This window comes from Sinohyriopsis cumingii, chromosome 2 (assembly GCF_028554795.1).
Source record: "Sinohyriopsis cumingii isolate HCF-2022 chromosome 2, ASM2855479v2, whole genome shotgun sequence".
NCBI lineage: Eukaryota > Metazoa > Mollusca > Bivalvia > Unionida > Unionidae > Sinohyriopsis > Sinohyriopsis cumingii.
This window is the reverse complement of record NC_142962.1, coordinates 29937043-29959443: the sequence shown is the minus strand read 5'-3', so window position 1 is coordinate 29959443 and position 22401 is coordinate 29937043. Positions and strand designations below refer to the sequence as shown.

Genomic DNA, 22401 nt, shown 5'->3' with positions numbered 1-22401 from the left:
ACATCTTAAACAACAAAGAAGCTAATAAAACAAGGAAGAAAACTTACTTTTCAGGGTTATGAAAGTCAGAAAAGGAAAGCAGCAAAACAAATGAAATACAATTTTTGTAAATGACTGCAATTATAAGAGCTAAATTTTATTTCTTCTGCATTTATCATGGTATGAAACTGACAGCAGATCTACAAGCTGTTCCCTAACACATTTTAAGTATTCTAACCAGACCCTTAACAATACTTTAGGTGGCTCACAATGAATGACTTGAATTATGTACACTGTTCTTTGTTCCCAAAGGCAAGCTAAAACCTTCTTCTATCAATCCAGTGCATTGTAAACTTTTAAAATCTGATCAGCAGAGTATGAAAAATGTGAATATATGAGAACAAGGTAAAGCCCAATATGCGTGATTTTCCTTTTGCTTTTCTCAGATATGCATTTTTTACATAACATTTTAAAGACCTTAATTCCATAAAAGTTTTGGAACACTTACCAAACCATTCTCCAAACTGACCCCAAAAGAATCTGCAGATTGTTGAACTCCTGTGTCAACTGCATTTACAGTACATGTATGCGGACTGTCCATCAGTGAATCTATCACTATATGGTTGTTTTTCAAATGGCCAGTAATGCCATAAAATAATGCAAAAGTGGCAGAAAACAACTTGAATATAAGTTATATTCTAGGATACACAACTCTAGTATTCATAAATTCACACAACTGCATTATACACACTAATTTCTCACAACTGCAGTATACACACTAATTTCACACAACTGCATTATACACACTAATTTCACACAACTGCATTATACACACTAATTTCTCACAACTGCATTATACACACTAATTTCTCACAACTGCATTATACACACTGAATTTATCACAATTACATATACTAATTTTTCACACTTGCAGTATAAACTCATTTCTCAAAATTTCCCCATCAACCATTGCTCTTCAACCAACTCCAATGGTAGCCTACAACTTTAAAAAAAACAAAACACAACAACTTATTTATTCCATGATAAGGCATCAATGTAAGTATGGTACAATTAAAGCAATCTGTCAATATTAACTGTCATCTGTGTGATTTTGTGTTAATGGGTTCAAAACAGTGCTACATGGCATCAAGTATTCATGAATGTCAGCTTGACCCAAAACCAACAAGTTGTTCTCCACCTTTTTTGTCAAGACAAAACTGGTACCACCAATAATGTCGTAGAAATAGGTGGAGAATAACTTGTTGGCCTAAGCACATTCCCACCCACCCCGATCCATATCAGGGTTTATGTCTTACATTTTAGGACTGTCTACATATGTCCTTTTTATGACTGAAGCTGTGTTCGCTACCCCTAGGCTTTGCCAGTATTGTTAATAATAATAATAATAATAATAATAATAATAATAATAATAATAATAATTATTATTAATGTTATGTAATTAAAATAAATATTAACATACTAAAAAGTAATAATTATATTACATATATTAAGAAACAACGGATTAACGGTCCAGGCAATAAATGTTCTGTAATATAGTTGCTGTCAAGCTTGCTTACCGTACAGTCAAGGTGGGGGGATAAGTCACTCCGTTTCTCAGCACTTGGACAATGCCAACGAAAATAATAATCTGAATATAACTTAACACAAACTATGCGTTGCATAGTATTACCTTTGAAGTAACTTTGTAGACAGTAAAACCTTTCTGATGTCTATGAGGATCTGAGACTTCAAAGTTCCAGATTTTGTCCTGCCGGACCAGCGATCCAGCCATTTTCTGTTTAAAGGGTAGTTGACATATATTTTGCGACATTATTTTGAGCTGTGAATATACTTCAAGGCAAATTTATACATCAAATTTAAAAATACAAATGTCATTTCTACTAAACGGAATGAAAATTTATTTATTTATTTCACAAGTACAGTGTAAAGTTACTTACGACAAAAACAGACCGGTTTTTGTATATAAATAGCCTAGGTAGCGCTCCTCAGTTTTGTATTTCGCATTAGACTTTTAAAGACAAAAAAAATTGCCCGGGGTTTCCTCACTGGTTATACTGGCTATTTGAAAAAAGACCTTGTATATCTTAGGTAGTGTTCAAAGAACCTTTAATTCCCCATAGTTGGTGTATGATTGATGGGTATAATATGGTTATAGAGTATACAGCTTGGCCTTACTCCAGATATGAATTTCCAGATATGAATTTTTTTTTAAACTGCTAGCTCCGCTTGGTCATTGCTACTTCCTTGACGTCAAAAGTAAATTGTTTTTAAACAAAGAGCCGATACCTTTTTTAAATTTTATACATGTAGTAATTCATCGATTGCATTTTTAGAAGCCGGTATTGTCTAGTTGGGCAAAATTAATTTTCCCTATTTTAATAGGTGCTTAAGATAGTGTACTCAGGCTGATTTTTTTAGAATAAGGGAGCAGTCATTTTATTTAGCAGTGTGCTTAGATCATGTACAATTTCCATAAGTACAACATTCAAAGAAATGTCAGCCCCATTACATCAAAGTAACATATATATATGTCAACATTCTCTCCACTGTGCATGTTTCAAATGCAAACAACTTCACCTTAAGTCACTCTTTCAAAAGTACATAATAATGGGTGTGCGCCCCTCCCCCCTTAATTTTTCTCAGTAGACTATATTTTCAAATGTTCGACCGGGAATTCTTTTCTCTTCCAAATTGCTGAGATATATGTAAAATATAGACTTAATAACTATATATTTATAGTGAAAGTTTGATTTTAGTTGTAACGACCGTATTGCATTTGGACACTGTGAATGAATCTTGTGACCGCGAGTTCATATTAGTCATGAGTCCGTTACGGCTTATGACATTTAAGATACTTAAAGTTAAACTGTAAACTTCCTGCGAGTTTTGATGCGAATCCTATATATTATCATCTAAAATGGGTCTCCTAACAATACTTAAGAAAATGAAGCAAAAAGAAAAGGAAGTTAGATTACTGATGCTGTATCCTTTAAGTTATATTGGTGTCTATCTCTTTACTCGTTACAAGTTTTCCAGAAATTGAACAGTTCTCGTCGTTAAGGGTTGAAACGTAAATTCGAGAAGATTACCAAATTTGCTTCAAAGTTAAACTATATACACACAGTCTGTGATAGATATGTCTTCAGCGATATTCATAGAATGTCCGAATCGTACCAACAATATGTTTTAAAAGTATTCAACAAAATAGTTTCATGTATCATATATAACATTATATGGAGATTCTGTAGAATGCCGGAAGCTTGTTGAGAACTGAACTTGATCCACCTGATCACCAGGCATGTTTTAAAATTTTGAATGGATGGGTTGCTGATTATTTCAATCTGCAATGTGTTTCACATTTGAATTGTGGAGGGCATACATGATTTTAGATAAAGTGTCATTTGGCACAAAAGAGGTTGAATAGTATTGGATGATCGAGTAGTGTATATATAATTTTTAAGAGCAAAAACTGAATTATATCTTGTAAATAATTTTTAGCAAAACCATGGTACATTTTAAACAACTAAATTAAGTTATGCTTATAGTGTCAGTGATTCAGGCTATCCCACCCTTTTTCGTAATATAATAATGCTCAAGAGACACTCATGGCAGCATGTACTACTATTTTCATGGCATCCAAATTTATTTTTCTAGTAATTCTTTTTCTTGCTTACAGTTATCCCAGATATGATCAGCATATTTAAACATAGGAAGTATAATGATGTGTACATTCTTTCCAAGGATAAGCAATCCAATCTATCTTTTTTTAAAAATTAATACTTTTTTTTTCTTCCAAGCCCTTTCATATAAATGATTGACATGAGCATGCCATGCAGCATCACAAGACAATATAATCCCTAAGTACTTATGTTGGGATACCTTTTGAATATCTTTACTAGACATCTGCAATTTATGATGGTTATTTGAATTTTGACTCTGTTTTGTCTGGTTTAAAGGTCACTAGCCAAAGATGGGATCAGTCCTGTAATTTTTTATTGTCTGAATTTAGAATCAGGCCAGTTTTATTTGGATTTTCAACAATTATATATAGTGCATTATCATCTACTAATAGTCTTAGTCATGATTGTATATCATTTATATATATTAAAAATAATGGTTGAAGGATTAATCCAAAATTAGGAATTCAGGACAACTCTGTTTTCTTAATGACATGTATTGTTCTGACCATGACAGTAGACTACCACAAATGCTGCTCTTAACTTTATAAAGTAATGCCAAACATGATCAAACACTTTACTGATGTCAAAGAAAACAGTTCTAACTCCCTTTCCATGGTCTAGAGCTGAACAAATCGTATTATAAATATTTAATAACTGATTTGTTGTAGAGTCACTGATTGATTAGGTGAAATAAAGTTATGATGAATAATATAAATATGCAAAAATTTGTAGAAACATTTTTTCAACACCTTAGACAACATGCAACAGAGTGATATTGGGCGATAGTTTGAAACATTTGTTCTACATCCTTTCTTAAACATTGGGACTACATTTCCTAATTTCTAAGAATCTGGTAATCTTGAGGTATTCGTAGACATATTAAAGATCATAACACAATGGATACTTAATTGAACACTGATTCTTTTAGGTAACCATTTGTTCTCTGACTTTTTTTTTATTTCGTTCTCACTCAACATGTGGCAAGGAAAATTAGGTAATGAAAACATGCTGGAATGTCAATCTTTGCTATGCAGGCAGATTATCAGTCCACTTTTACTTATTAATAAATTTATTTTGTGTATATACAGTAACTGTGATCTCTGTCCTATTGATCCTTGGCATTAAATCCAGTAGACCTTATTTAGTATGAATCCATGTTAAAACAGAACACTTGTGCATTCAGCAGCACTTGACCTTAGACTTGAGCTGCTGACCAGAACAATGCATTTTAATCCTATAGCAAAGCCTATATAACTGGGAACAAGCATTTAGATATGTTGCGAGATGCCCGAGAATAATCCACCTGCATAGCAAACTGACACTCCATCATGAATTGAGATTGCTTTCTGTCAACAGAATCTTCACAAATCCTTCCTACAAAGCAATGTCATTGAGATTATCTAGCCTTTTGATTTAAAATTTGAAAAATACAAGTAAAATGTACTAGCCTTGGGCTAGCGAGCTACCTTTAAGTTTGAGCCTTGTACTATGGGTCTAAAGTTTATTTGCTGATATGACAGGGTTCCTGTCTTGCTCATCTCACTTACATGTACTTGAGCAGAAAGCTTTGTTTGTCATTTTGGAGGGCATTTTAATAAATATCTATGGAAATCATTCAACTGACTTAGATTTCTTGGCTAATTGTTCTTGCATTTGGCAATTAGGAAAATGCCAGTCAGGACTCTTGTTAACAAAGTCTTGAAAAGTCATAGCACATTAACAATAGTGGTTGCATTCATCCAAAACTGTGATACCGTATAAATCATAAGTTTATAATTTATTATCTGGATGTGTTGTGAATGCCGATTTAACTATTTGAGTCATATCATTATGATGTCTAGCATTGGGGCGTCATGCTGCAGACATTTAGCATTGGTGCCCCGAGTGGCCGAGTGGTCTAAAGCACTCTCCGTTACAGATCACTGCCATCGCACCTCTGTCTGCACTGGTTTGAGTCTCAGATTCAGCCAATGTGGGTATGTGAGAAAGCTTGCCAGTAGCTTCTCGTGGGTCGGTGGTTCTTTCCAGGGTTTTCCCAGGTTCTTCCTCCACCATAAATACTGGCCACCATGTGTATCATGTGCTGAAAAATGGCGTTAAACCCTACAACAACAACAACAACAGCAGGCATGCCTTAATAGTTGGCAGTGGTGTTTATTACCCATGGTAGATGGCTGTTGTATTAATGATCATTAGCAGATGGCAGTGATATTAATGATCAGTGAGATATAAACACCATATGAAACCCAGAACACTTTTCAGGTCAGTTTCCTGTTCACTGTTGTTCTTAGGGTTTTGCAACTTCTTATGTGACTGCTTCAATGTGAGTACAATAACCTCTTTCCCAAAGAATACCACTGTGACCATTAGTTCATGCTTCAGCCACTTTTGTTCTATGTGGCATTCATGTTGTTGGAACACATTTGCAGCTGCAGATACATGTAGTTTGTATTTTAATCAGCTTGTATATATCTTCTCATGTAAATTTCCATTGAATGTGCACTACATCTGATGAATGCAGATTTTTCATTTTCGGTAAGCAAGATTACTGACTGAACTCAAAATGTTAGTTTCCTTGACGCCAGTATCCAGAGGCTTAGACAATGCTGGGAAGACCACCATTTTGAAGAAGTTTAATGGAGAAGATATTGATACCATATCCCCTACATTGGGTTTTAATATAAAGACTCTTGAACACAGAAAGTAAGCATCTGATGTAGCAATCTAATTAAGTATAAAGCGGTATCTACTAATTAGTGTAATGGCCGTCTCATGATGGGAGGACTTCCAAAAACCCCAGAGTACATGTAATATGTAATAGAGTTTGACCAAAATTTAGTATTGTAAGGAAAGGACAAGATAAAAAAAAAATTTGCTGAATGTGGCCGTGCATGAAAGTGGAGTTTTACAGCATATGAAGGGAAACAAATCCAACTACTTAGTACTGAAAAAAATGTATTAAAAAAGTTGAATGCATGTAGCATTATGACTCAAGTCTCGAACAAAGTAACAGAGAAGAGAAAAAACCAACAAGTTTTGTAAAATTCAACAGATAATTTATTTCCCTGGAATGCAAAGTGAAAATTTAAAAAGAACTTAAAAGTAATCTGAATTATATCCCATATTGTCCAAAAAGGTTTATCACAAGTCCTAATGAATAAAGTTTTAATTAAATTCCAGTGGTAGTCCAAAATAAGATCCATCACTGAAGCTATTGTTGTGCCTATAGTGGCCTGTGTTGAGGTGATGCAACAACATTCTTTGATGAATCACAATAATACTTCACAAAAATATAATCCAAGATGTCCTTGTTGGGATCCACCATAATTCCTACTTAATATCTCTGTCCAAGAATGTTATTGATGAGTGCTTTGTATTTCCAGTGAATAAATAATTTGAATAAATAAATTACAACCAAATGAAATACTGGACACAACAATAAAACTGATTTCAGGTTCTGACTTCCTTGGTGGCTATCCTATAATTCTTGTTATTACTACTCCTTATGAATGGATGGTCATATTGACATAGGGTTTTCAAAAGAAAGACTTCATATAATATTTAGATGATTATGTATGAAAGTGGTGCTGAGTAGATGTCCAATATGACTGCCACAGTTGCCATCTTGAAAATCTAATTATTGCTACTACTTCTCGAAAGTAGGTCATATTGTTTGGTTGTTTTTGCCACAAGACATTTTGATATCTTTTGCTTTGTAGTCCTAAATAAAAATGGTGCAGATCTGACATCTAATATCATTATCATGGTGACCAAACCAACTGAACATTTTGTTTTCACTCCTTGTTCCTCATTGGTTTTCATATTGACATTAGGTTTTCACTAAAACACTTTGCAAGTCCCCAATTGAACTTACCTAGGCTATCAAATGTATCTCAGATTATACCTGCATTGATTACTTTTAATGTGTGTCTTCATATTTTGTACTGGTTTTAAACTGGTATCCCTAGGTGGACTTCATTATCAACTCCTATATGTTTTGTAATAATTATGTACATTCTTTAAATTTAAAAGTACTACTGAGTAGCAATATATTTATTTTTTCTGCGTAAAAAGCAGTGTAAGATGATTGATGCTCATAGGCCACAATTGGGGCACAGTAACGGTGATCATAAGCATGTTATTATTACTACTCCATGTCCTTGACACAGGATTTTTTCTAAAACACATCATGTAATATTTAATTCATTGTAAATGAAAAGGTTGCAGGTCTGGCCACCATTATACAGTATTGTTTCAGTACTCACCAGTTAAAAAGAATTAAAAGACAGAAGAAACGATTTTATTTAGAATTCCCAAAGATTTTTTTCAACCACCTGAGCAACAGTCTGTTCAAGGGAATCTTGTTTCAAGAAGGAGTTGTCAGTATTTATGTTAAAAGTACAGTTCTTTCATTATGGATTTCAGTGATGCATTTAACCATTTTTGTCTGTTTCAGTTTTAAACTAAATATTTGGGATGTTGGAGGACAGAAGTCTTTGCGATCATACTGGAGGAACTATTTTGAGAGCACAGATGGATTAATTTGGGTTGTAGACAGTTTAGACAGGGTGCGACTTCAAGACTGTAAACAAGAGCTCCAATCTCTATTACAGGAAGAGGTAAGGAGCCATGTTTTGTCCCTGACATATTACTGAAATAGGTAAAGAGCCTTATTTTAACTAATATGTTACTGAAATAGGTAAAGAGCCTCATTTTTTTCCCTGACATCATCACTAAAACATTTACTTTACAAGTGTTGTATTATGCAAGCCACAACAGTACAACATAAATACAGCCACACATGACAATAAATGCACTGATGCTGTCAATTTTTGTTGAGCTCTGCAGTATTAGGAAAAATGTTTGGACAGTTATGGAATCAGACTATAGAATTGCAACTGAATTTACATACTCTTTTATCTAATCAAGTGTACACTTTGAATGATTGTTTTTTTACACATTTATACAGACTGGATATCACATCAATAGACTATGAATATCACATATATACAGACTGGATATTACATTTATAGACTAAGGATATCACATTTATACAGACTGGATATCATATTTATAGACTATGGATAACACATATATACAGACTGGATATCACATTTATACAGACTGGATAATATCTGTATCTATATCTAACACTCCTTTATATCTATTACGTATCCTTTCTCTGTCTGTTTCTTTTTCTGACTATGACCTTAAGACCTTTTACAAATTTTCCCATTTTGTATCTTGTTCTTGCTGTCTTTTCTTCTTCAATTTTCTTGTATCTATCTATCTATATATGTATGTATGTGTGTGTGTGTATATATATATATATATATATATATATATATATATATATATATATATATCATAAGCCCACACCACACCCCCTTTCTCCATATACAGAATATAATTTGCTGACCATTACTAAATGGACAGCCCCTTCCCTCCAGATCATACCATAACTAAATGGTGCTGAAACAGTATTACATATGAACCAGTTAACAATAAATGTCATGATGCTGATCTATTTACCTGGATTTGTCAAAACCTTCCTGAAACCCCAAAACTTGATCTGATACTGATGTTTTCCAACTTTCACACCCAACTTATATTAGTTTGAAACCTGATATTGGCACTGTTATTTTGTTATTTTCTATGATGCTGACCTAGTTACCCAGATTTATCATTGCTTCACTGACATCCATCCCAGATATTTATATATTTTCCAAATTCTCACACCCAACATATTACAAGTCAGAAACCTGGTATTGGTACTGCTATCTTGTTACTTCAAACTTGTATATTTTACTTTTTCCCACACTAAAAATCTCTTTGGTCATAATTGCCAGAGCTGTAGCACTCTTGTACAGGATACATATAACTTCTCTTTTTTTTCTTCTACGATTGATTATTTTTCCAGTACACAGCATGCTACTATTTTTGTAAACTCATCTCCTGTGCAAGCAATAAAAAGCTCTGCTGTAAGATAATTTGGATATAATTAATTTTATATTAAAAATGCATATCTTAGCAGTATCTCACAGTATCTTGATAAAAGTTTTTAGTTTCCATGATAAATCAGTCTTAGGTATTATGCAGTAAATCAAAAGTTTTAAGTTTCTGGAGTGGCTTAAACAAAATTTAACTATCTGGTCTTAAATTAACAGTATTATCCTTCTTGGGTAGCTTATACAAAATTTTACAGCCTTGTAAGCTACTTTCTTATGTTGTCTCCGTAGTCAAAAATTCACCTTGTTCATTATTTACTATGTAGTATAAAATCATTGCTCTGTATGGTTGTTTTATTCATAGTTTTAAAACAAACTTTATTTGCAACAGTGAATAGTTAGACCAATGCATCAGTGACCAACTGGATCTAACTTAATTTCATCACATCACAAAGTGACTCTTGTAGCCCCAAATAAGTTGTGAATATTGATATTTATTGGCCATATCTTTAAAATGGAGCAGTGGATTTGAATAAAAGCTTGGTATTTATTTCCATTCATTCACTATGTTCATTCAAGTTACAAATGAAACTTAAGAGTTTATTTTCCTTTCACTGTTTAAGTCCATTCTAGATGCCCATTTTAAATCAGGCAAATTAAATTATGGTGTCCTTCCATCCATTTGTTATCATTTGCTTGTCCTGCCTGTAATGTTTTAACAGTTGGAGAGATTTTCATTAAACTTCCTCTCTGTATATACCATGACTAGATGATGGGTTACATATCATAGCTAAATCCATGCCTCAAGGTCAAGGTCACAGTAAGATAAGATGTCATTCTGTGACTTGTAAGCATATCAGGATTATAATTTTTGAATTGCTGAAGAAATTTAAATGAAATTGTGTACCAATATATATCAAAGCTAGATAATGTACCAAAATCTCATTGTCAAGGTCATGGCAGGGATTTGTAACATCTGTCAGTGTAAAGATATCATTTTGTGAAGTAATTAAGATATTTAAATAAAACTACTACAGTGTAGGGCCACCATAATATGCTTGATTATAAAATTACTTTATATATAGCACTGCTGTGTCATGCCTTTCAAATTTTTCTAATAATTTCACTGATTGCTTGAAGTACTACAGAGTTTTAGAACCAGAATTGATTTAATAATTTCCCAAGATATGTTGTATTTTTTTTAAATATCACCAATTTTTGCTTATTTTTGAAACACAATATCTCCATAAAAAGCCAATACATTTAATTATTATTCTAAATATTATTGACCTATCAACAGCAAAGCCATCAAGTTTTCTTCGTGTTTTCTTACACACATTCACTGTACAAACGTTACTAAATCCAGGGTAGACAGTAGCCAACAGACTGTTTGAGCAGATTTGGTTTTGCCAGGATTTTCCTGGGCATGTCCATCACTAGATAAAGTATATCATTGACCCACAACTTGTCCCACTTGAGGGGGGATATCAGATCAATTTGCAGTTATGACCTCACAATTTCTAAAAAGCTCTATGGTTTGCAGATAAATCATATGAATTAAATGCACTACCTCAAATATCAGAAAGTACAACAGGAACAACTCTTTCCTGTCTATGCCCACACATTTTGACCTGGGCCGATTTTCTATTTCTTCAAGAATACACGTTTTTCTTTTTTTCTTTTTGTGTGAAATGATGTGCTTTAGATCATAATGGGGAACAAAATGAAATGTCCTGCCACTGTAATAGACATCATCCTATGGGTCAAATTTCAGGAATGATGATGTCAGTCTCAGGTCATAAGGTGACCTAATTAAGGAATAATTATTTATGAAGAGGGCAATATTGTTGGGAACAGACTGCTCTCAGGTCAGTACATGTACCACCAGGTTGATATGACCAAAAGACTGAGGGCAGTTCATGCATTAGGATATTACCCTGTTCAGGAAGTAACTGATACCTTTTGTTGCATGGAATGATCTGTTCCATCATTCAGTTTGTATATCATGCAACATAATGTGTGTGATGTCACATCATCTGCTGATACAGGCTGGTCCATATCTGATGTGAACCAGTCACTATATTCCTTCATTTACTCACATGCCCTTCAAAGCAGCATATATGATGTATGTCATCTGCTGATGTGAACCACTGTCATAAACTTGGGCTAATAGAGAGTGTACCCAACAATAGTTGTGACTAATATTCAACCAATAGGATGAAGTTTTACATTTGAAATATGCAATAATATTGCAGTTTCATCCAGTGTGTGTGTGATTTGGATTTTTAACAATTTTTCAGTCATATTGCTACAATGTCTGCAGTGTGACAGTTTAAAGTGATGTCTAGCACTGGGGCATCATGCTGCAACCATGTCGCATGATGTCCCACCCAGACACATTATCTTGACACCAGGCTGACCAGTCCTAACACTAACCTCTTAAATTCTGAGCACCAAGCGAGGCAGCTGTTAGTGCCATTTTTGTAAGTCTTTGGTATGACTGAGCTGGGGATCGAAACCCACGACCTCCCGCATCCGAGGCGGACACTCTAACCACTAGGCCACCGGAGCGGTGCTTTATCCAGCTTGGCTTATATTTTACATGGGTAAACTACGATATCACATATATAAATAAAAGAAACAATTGATCCATGTTGACATTGCTGCTAATTCTAATGAAATCAACTTTAGTGTGATCATTATTTTTCAGAGGCTTGCAGGAGCCACACTTTTGGTTTTTGCAAACAAGCAAGATGTTCCTGGAGCTCTGACATCAGAAGCTATCAAAGAAGTAAGTATTAATTGTTATAATCATTACTTAAGGTAGGTTATTTAATAGTGTCTGTTTGTATGTTTCTGCATTCAAAACAGTCATATCATCATTGACTTATAAAGATATCAGAATTATTGATCTATCACATTTATCATTGATATATATATATATATATATATATATATATATATATATATATATATATATATATATATATATATATATACTGTGTTTATCCAAGAATATTTACTCAGTCACATTAACATCAGGAAAATAAGCATGTTAGCTCCAGAACCTTCCCAGAAAGACAACACTTTTCCATCTGCATATCATGTCGACCAAGGAGAATAGACAAATGCTCTAGAAAGTTGGCTGGGCATGCCAGGCACTAGCTTATATTATGTCTTGGATCACAATGTTACGTTTGAAAGCAAGACTTGCAGAGATTGTTCTGATTTCATTAGTTGAAATCTTCATGAGTTGACTCTGATCCTTCAAGATTTCAGAGTACACAGAGTGTATATCCCACTTCACCCACAATGATAGGGATTGAGGGTGATGTTGTCTTTCTTAGCCTTTACTAAGAAAGAGAGTTGCTTAACTTTTTTCCTGTGTACTTCAAGTAATGCTTGAGGGCACAGAATATTGTTGCATGGTCATTTCTCTTGACATATGTCGAAGAATGGAATGGTATGAATCTCTGATTGCTTACTACAAAGCCTTGTTGTGTCATTAGGACTGTAGAACCATCCTATATGAACCAGTAAATAATTTGGATCCATTGAATGTATCTTGCTCACTGTACATTCTGAGACTAAAGCTATCAGGAAGCATGGTTTGTAAGATAGTAGGTTATTTAGTTTCTGGCTAAAGGCTTGAATTCATACAAATTAAGCCATTTCAGGACCAGTGAGATTTCATTTTGGAAACAGGGTGATCAGTTTTGGTCTATTCAATTCAAACTTGGCTAGTGGGTCTGATAGTTCTTTATCATGATTAATATCTGCTCTACCATGATGCCTGAAAATGTCTTCCATTGGTAAACTTTGACAGGAATAGGTGGCTAATTTGTTCTCCCAAGAAAGAAATTGGCCAACTGTGGAAATTAGCCAGCTGTGGAAGTGAGGTTATCAGAGGGATTATGTTGTTAACTTTGCACTTGTTCCTGAAAATGTGCCATGCCACTTTCCCTCTTACATCTTCAACGTTTAGGGTCTTTGAGCATGTGAGATTCTCTCCACAATTAAAGGCTGATATTCCTCTCCCAGCAAGAGCCAGGCATTAAGGAAGACCTGTCTCAACATGAGACAGGCATTAAGGAAGAGCTATCCCAGCATGAGCCAGGCATTAAGGAAGAGCTCTCCCAACATGAGCCAGGCATTAAGGAAGACTCTCCCAACCAGAGCCAGGCATTAAGAAAGAGCTCTCCCAACACAAGCCAGGCATTAAGCAAGAGCTACCCCAGCATGAGCCAGGCATTAAAGAAGAGCTATCCCAGCATGAGCCAGGCATTAAGGAAGAGCTCTCTCAACATGAGCCAGGCATTAAGGAAGAGCTATCCCAGCATGAGCCAGGCATTAAGGAAGAGCTATCCCAGCATGAGCCAGGCATTAAGGAAGAGCTCTCCCAACAAGAGCCAGGCATTAAGGAAGAGTTATCCCAGCATGAGCCAGGCATTAAGGAAGAGCTCTCCCAACATGAGCCAGGCATTAAGGAATAGCTCTTCCAGCAAGAGCCAGGCATTAACGAAGAGCTCTCCCAACATGAGCCAGGCATTAAGGACGAGCTATCCCAGCATGAGTCAGGAGCCAGGCATTAAGGAAGAGCTCTCCCAACAAAAGCCAGGCATAAAGGAAGAGTTCTCCAAACAAGACCCAGGCATTAAGGAAGAGCTGTCTCAACATGACCCAGGCATTATGAAGAGCTCTCTCAACATGACCCAGGCATTAAGGAAGAGCTGGTCTGGACAGGGATGAATATCCTGCAACCAAGGCTGTTTGAGTAGATTTGGTTTTGCTAGGATCTTCCTAAGCATATCTATCACTAAATCAAATACATCATTGATCACGTACTTGTCCTACTTGAGGAGGCTACCATAACAGTTTGCATCTATGGGCTGATAATTTCTAAATTATGTTTAGTACTAGGACTATGGTGAAGGCCAAAACCCCTCCGAACTAATTGATATTGATTCCATGACTCAAGTTTCTAGGTAAATATCCTGGCAGACAAAGGTGGACAGCTTGTGGTTCCACCTTATTACTTACAGGTCTGTCATCTGGCATGCCCAAGATTGACTGATGAATGGACCACTCTGTTTGAAAGATTTCCTGGGAGATGGTCAGGACATTGAGTGTGCCAGGAATGCACCCGATTTGTATGGTTATATTTAGCTGGGATTGCATGCATAAAAACTTCTAAAATAGAATGCAATGGTGAGGTGATCTGGTCCTCCACCACTATATGAGATGGTAGGCCACCACCAGTGATTTGCCCAAAATGACAAGGACTACTTTCCTATAGTCAGTCTTTCCATGAAAAGCAATGATTATCACCATCATCTCTAGAATATTGATGTGAAAATATAATTCCTCTGGACCATACTTACCATTGATCATGTTGATGGGTTGTCAAACTGTACAAAGTAGCATCTCAATGAACTGTAACTTTCGGTTGGGGCTTTTACAGAGGGGTCCCTACCATGTGGCCTTTTTACACCACTAAGGCAGGAATAGCACTATTTTGTTAGTGATCCTGGCCCTGTGATGACAGGAAAAGGGGTGCCCCTGACCAGCAGGGCAATCTGCAAGGGGCAAATGAAAATTTGGCCAAGCAGAATTAGATCTGCACTGAGCATGCTGAGAAGTTGCATGAATTCTGTTGCTGTAGCCCATTCCCTTTTGGAAACTGACTCCAAGAGATTGTTAATCCGTAAATGTGTATATAAGTGAGACAGATGTTGAGATTAGTGATAAATTCATGTCCAGATGGACAAAGCACAGGGATAGGTCAGGATCTGACTCTTGTAAGCTCACTAAAAAGCCTAAGTAACCTAAAATAGAAAGGACATGATTCCTGCTATTCACCAGAATAGAACTTGTGTTTTTGGAGGCTGTCATCCAAAAATGCTGCAATAACATTTGATGACATAACCTTAACAGCCCAGGAAAACCACAGAAAGAACCATTGACCAGCAGGAAGCTACAGACAGGCTTTCTCACACACCCATATTGGCCAAGCCTAATATTCAAACCCATGTAGACAGAAGTGAGATTTCACCGATTGGTAAAGGTGAGCACCTTAGACCATGTGGCCACCATGTAATGGGTAAGAGTTTCTTCCCTTTGTCTATATGATATAGACAGAAAAGAATAATTTTCATCTTTTCATGAAGGCAGAATTCAGGAAGTACAAGATTTATTTTTCCCCTAATGTTGTGTAATCTAAGAAAATATTGAAAGGAGAAACCCTGTTACGTCTTTGAGTATGGAGCAACCGTAAAATCAAGAAATGTTACGTTCTGAAAAAAGTGAATTAGCAATATATAACTGGAGTGGTGCATTTTTTAAAATGCCATTTCATTTCAGCATAATAATAAAACTTCCGTTTCCAGTAACCTGACCCAAATTGGAATAAATCTGCAGTTATTGCTCTCAACCTTAACCAACAGCTCACTTACAAGAACTTTCTCACTTTTGTTTCAGTGATACTTGGCATTTCATATATCCATGGAACTGATATTGCTCTCACATGCTATTTATGGGCCAATTTTGGAACCTGTACCATGCACCCTTTCATTTTCTAGGAATATCTTATAGCATCATGAATGAAGCCAATTGCAATATTACATTTAAACATTTTGTCCAGATTTCTTGCAGAAAAAATGACAACTTCAGGAAAGGAGAGTGTGTAATAGATTTTATCTTCAGTCTTATAATTCCAGAATTAGTCAGACAGAAACCACTATTTACCTCTTGTAACATTTACTTATTTACGAGAGAAAGCATTTGGTTTATTCACTGTATACATTTTTTTATCAGGCCATGGAACTTGAAAATATACAGACCCATCATTGGTTGATTACTGGTTGCAGTGCAGTGACAGGGCAGAATCTTCTAGAAGGAATAGATTGGATAATAGATGACATTGCTTCCAGGATTTTTACAATGGACTGATATTGTGGTTCATAAATTAGATGGATTGTAGACCAACAATATCAGATATTGTAAACTGTAACACAATCTTGTGCCTCATGCAGGTCGGACTCATCTACAGCTTTTGTGGAAGAAACGGAATAACAAAAGTATTGAAAACAAGTCACAACCATCCAGCACATCCATTATCTGACAGTTTGAGAAATTTTTAAAGATTATATAATAACAGATATTAGTGCTTTTAACTTTATGAAATGATACAGCATTTAAAACAGACAAGAGAGGAGTTTGTTTGCACTTCATTTTCTGAAACCTGAATGTGATGAAAAGCTGAGAAAATTAAGTTTATACATTAAATCATCATCACCATTTGGTTTAAATTATGTTGTATGTGAGGTAATGTGAAAAATGCAATCCTTAATATAGTGACGTACACAGAAGATTTCTGTTCAAATCAGGTGTATGCTGACATTACATGGCACCATGATTTTACACACTGTCGCTTGTGTGCATTCTTAGTCACTGCAAAAGAAACTATACCTTTTTGAACAGAATTTTATTTACCAGATGTCCATTATAATCTGTAAAAATAATTACTTGTTTGTTCCAAACTGTTGGGCATACTTATAAATTATATAATGAAACCATTTTGTTTGTAGAAATACAGATGAGAACCAAATGAAGGTACTAATTTTATAGCAGACTGTGAGTAATAAGTGATATTGTATAATTATAGAAGCTGGTGTTTGAGAGTCACATGAAGGTACTAATCTGATAGCAAAGAGTGTGCAAGTCAAATAAAGATACTAACTGGATAGTAAACTGTGTGATCATCAAATGAAGACACTAATTTAATAGTAAATAGTGTTAATCAGTTCTATGAACAAAAATTGTTTTTAAATGATACTCAAGGGACTACAAAGTTTTGTTCTTTTTGGTCCATGTCCTTACATAAGAGATTGAATATGTATAGGTAAATTTAGAAACAAAATTATATGTTCTTCTTAGACAGGTGATCTGTATATGGAAGTATCCACTAAGTCAAGTTTCACTTTAATTGCCAGTGTTAGAAACACATAAAAGTACTATAATTCATTTAGTCATGTGGTATACTCTAATTCAATGAGTCATGTGGTATACACAAAGTACTCTAATTCAGTCAGTCATGTGGCATGATCTAATTCAGTCATGTGGCATACACAAGGTACTCTAATTCAGTCATGTGGTATTCACAAAGTACTCTATTTCATTTAGTCATGTGACATACACAAAGTATGCTAATTCAGTTAGTAATGTGGCATACACAAGTTACTCTAATCCAGTTACTCATGTGGCATATACAAGGTACTCTAATTCAATTGGTCTTGTGGTATGCACAAAGTACTCTTATTCAGTTAGTAATGTGGTATACACAAAGTACTCTAATTCAGTTAGTCATGTGGTATTCACAGAGTACTCTATTTCATTTAGTCATGTGACATACACAAAGTATGCTAATTCAATTAGTAATGTGGCATACACAAGTTACTCTAATCCAGTTACTCATGTGGCATATACAAGGTACTCTAATTCAATTGGTCTTGTGGTATACACAGTGTACTCTTATTCAGTTAGTAATGTGGTATACACAGAGTATTCTAATTCAGTTAATCATGTGGTATACACAAGGTACTCTTAATTAGTAATGTGGCATACACAAGGTACTCTAATTCATTTTGTCATGTGGCATACACAAAGTACTCTCATTCCATTAGTCTTGTGGCATACACAAAGTACTCTTATTCAGTTAGTCATGTGGCATACACAAAGTACTCTAATTCATGTGGTATACACAACTACTGAAACATCACTAGTGCTAAATATGCTGGAGTTCATTCTTTCTTTCCTTCTGAGACTCATTATTTTAATTACTGTATATAATAATGACTCATTGTTTTATATACTGTATATAATAATGAGACTCAATATTTTCCATATTGTATATAATAATGATGAATGTGAAAATCTTTCTGTAATATCTCAAGTTTCTTATTCTTCGATTTACAATGTGAGTTTCTTATCTTTAGATGTTTTATCAAGGTAATGTAGTCCACTAACCCAAACTGCATAATACATGTAATTATATTAACAAATATTAATTATTTTGCCTTGAAGTTGACTACTGGTCATAAAAATATTGTAATGGATCTTTGTTCTTTTATTGGTGTATTGCTACACAACTACATTTTCAAGACTTTAAATAATTCTGATTATGTTGTATTATTGGTGTAATGCTACACAACTACATTTTCAAGACTTTAAATAATTCTGAGTATGTTGTATTGTTGGTGTAATGCTACACAACTACATTTTCAAGACTTTAAATGATTCTGATTATGTTGTATTATTGGTGTAATGCTACACAACTACATTTTCAAGACTTTAAATAATTCTGAGTATGTTGTATTGTTGGTGTAATGCTACACAACTACATTTTCAAGACTTTAAATGATTCTGATTATGTTGTATTATTGGTGTAATGCTACACAACTACATTTTCAAGACTTTAAATAATTCTGAGTATGTTGTATTGTTGGTGTAATGCTACACAACTACATTTTCAAGACTTTAAATAACTCTGATTATGTTGTATTATTGGTGTAATGCTACACAACTACATTTTCAAGACTTTAAATAATTCTGAGTATGTTGTATTAATGGTGTAATGATACACAACTACATTTTCAAGACTTTAAATAACTCTGATTATGTTGTATTATTGGTGTAATGATACACAGTTACATTTTCAAGACTTTAAATAATTCTGAGTATGTTGTATTAATGGTGTAATGATACACAACTACATTTTCAAGACTTTAAATAACTCTGATTATGTTGTATTATTGGTGTAATGATACACAGTTACATTTTCAAGACTAAATAATTCTGATTATGTTGTATTGTTGGTGTAATGATATACAACTACATTTTCAAGACATTAAATGATTCTGATTATGTTGTATTGTTGGTGTAATGATACACAGCTACATTTTCAAGACTTTAAATGATTCTGATTATGTTGTATTATTGGTGTAATGATACACAACTACATTTTCAAGACTTTAAATAATTCTGATTATGTTGTATTGTTGGTGTAATGATACACAGCTACATTTTCAAGACTTTAAATGATTCTGATTATGTTGTATTATTGGTGTAATGCTACACAACTACATTTTCAAGACTTTAAATAACTCTGATTATGTTGTATTATTGGTGTAATGCTACACAGCTACATTTTCAAGACTTTAAATAATTCTGAGTATGTTGTATTGTTGGTGTAATGATATACAGCTACATTTTCAAGACTTTAAATAATTCTGATTATGTTGTATTGTTGGTGTAATGCTACACAACTACATTTTCAAGACTTTAACTAACTCTGATTATGTTGTATTGTTGGTGTAATGCTACACAACTACATTTTCAAGACATTAAATGATTCTGATTATGTTGTATTGTTAGTGTAATGCTGCACAGCTACATTTTCAAGACTTTAAATAATTCTGATTATGTTGTATTGTTGGTGTAATGATACACAGTTACATTTTCAAGACTTTAAATGATTCTGATTATGTTGTATTGTTAGTGTAATGCTGCACAGCTACATTTTCAAGACTTTAAATAACTCTGGTTATGTTGTATTATTGGTGTAATGATACACAGTTACATTTTCAAGACTTTAAATGATTCTGATTATGTTGTATTATTGGTGTAATGCTACACAACTACATTTTCAAGACTTTAAATAATTCTGATTATGTTGTATTATTGGTGTAATGATACACAACTACATTTTCAAGACTTTAAATAATTCTGATTATGTTGTATTGTTAGTGTAATGCTGCACAGCTACATTTTCAAGACTTTAAATAATTCTGATTATGTTGTATTGTTGGTGTAATGATACACAGTTACATTTTCAAGACATTAAATGATTCTGAGTATGTTGTATTATTGGTGTAATGCTACACAGCTACATTTTCAAGACTTTAAATAATTCTGATTATGTTGTATTGTTGGTGTAATGCTACACAACTACATTTTCAAGACTTTAAATAACTCTGGTTATGTTGTATTATTGGTGTAATGATACACAGTTACATTTTCAAGACATTAAATGATTCTGAGTATGTTGTATTATTGGTGTAATGCTACACAACTACATTTTCAAGACTTTAAATAATTCTGATTATGTTATATTGTTGGTGTAATGCTACACAACTACATTTTCAAGACATTAAATGATTCTGATTATGTTGTATTATTGGTGTAATGATACACAGTTACATTTTCAAGACATTAAATAATTCTGAGTATGTTGTATTATTTGTGTAATGCTACACAACTACATTTTCAAGACATTAAATGATTCTGATTATGTTGTATTATTGGTGTAATGCTACGCAACTACATTTTCAAGACATTAAATGATTCTGATTATGTTGTATTATTGGTGTAATGCTACACAACTACATTTTCAAGACATTAAATGATTCTGAGTATGTTGTATTATTGGTGTAATGCTAAACAACTACATTTTCAAGACATTAAATGATTCTGATTATGTTGTATTGTTAGTGTAATGCTGCACAGCTACATTTTCAAGACATTAAATGATTCTGAAAATGTGTTCAAAATGTGTCCTAAAAAACTACTCTTTAGTCTACAAATTACTAAAATCAACTTTCAAGATTGCACCAATCTTTGGATGACTTTTTGAACATTTAACTGTTAGGAAAATAAATGTTATGTATTTATCACCATGAAGTCCTGATGCATTCTTTGGTATATTATATCCTGACTGTATAAACAAGACAAAATTTACACATCCTTTGGCAGATTAAAGAATGACTATTTTCAGAGCCTATTTTTAACACACAGAGGTGGAATGAATTCAACATTTTCCACTAGCTGCATTGTTTTTAATCAATTTCCACAGTTCTGTTTATATTGGCTGTTTTTTGTTTGTTTACAGTTTACTTCTGTTAATGTATTACTGTAAGCAGACTTTAGGAGGAACTATCAACTGAATTGTAATTTAAACTGTCATTCTGAATAAAAACTACATCTGTGCATGTACAATGTTATATATATATATATATATATATATTTGTATTTTCATGGGCTTTTCTCTCCATGATTATATGTTATGTATGACTGTATTTTGTAATTGACCTCAAGTCCAAAATCAAGTTCACTGTCTATCTGACTAGGGACATTGATTTTGTAAACAACATATTACATAGCTAATATTTCTCCATGAATATAGATTAAATATTAGGATCATTATCAATGGACTTAAACATGTTTACTTTAATCCGAGTCTAGGACATTGGTATTCCCTAATGGAAAACCTGGTGTACCTGATGTTTGCCTTATTCTTTATTATAATGTTAGTATTAGACTTTATCTTGTTTGACAACTTAGAATGTTCTAGATATGACTTTTTTGCCATTATCCCTGGTTATATTTGTATCAGCTTTTTATATAAAGTTTTTACTTGAGAAATTACTCATTCTCATCTTATTATCTCTGAAGCAGAATCAGTCTTATTGTTCTGTTCAGATTTCCATTTGGGTAGAATTATTTATTCAAATTCTTTTTCACTGGAAATACAAAGTGCTCATCAATAATATACTTGGACTGGAACATTAACTTGGAAATTATAATGAATTCAGACAAGAATATTTTTGGATTATATTTTTGTAATACAACAAAAGACTGCACATCATCATAATTCAGACCACTGGCACAATACCACATTCAAGACTACAGGCACATCAACACATTCAATATTGGAACTT

The 22401-nt window shown here is 33.7% G+C and overlaps 2 protein-coding genes across 2 annotated transcripts in view; one reads left to right on the top strand and one right to left on the bottom strand.

Annotated features, from left to right (window-relative positions):
- The window catches only part of LOC149804549 (inactive ribosomal protein S6 kinase delta-1-like), an 80608-nt gene extending 78837 nt beyond the window's left edge, over positions 1 to 1771 (bottom strand). Inside the window, exon 1 of the mRNA XM_089941406.1 lies at positions 1670 to 1771. Coding sequence (XP_089797532.1) covers positions 1670 to 1771 — 102 coding nt within the window. The remainder of the gene's footprint in view (positions 1 to 1669) is intronic.
- A 1062-nt stretch (positions 1772 to 2833) lies between these two features.
- On the top strand, positions 2834 to 22108 carry LOC149804548 (ADP-ribosylation factor-like protein 2). Its single transcript, XM_089941396.1, has 5 exons — positions 2834 to 2982; positions 6273 to 6383; positions 8137 to 8299; positions 12339 to 12419; positions 16442 to 22108. The coding sequence occupies exons 1-5, from the start codon at positions 2918 to 2920 to the stop codon at positions 16574 to 16576; spliced, it is 555 nt and encodes a 184-aa protein (XP_089797522.1). The 5' UTR covers positions 2834 to 2917; the 3' UTR covers positions 16577 to 22108.
- The last annotated feature ends 293 nt before the right edge of the window (positions 22109 to 22401 follow it).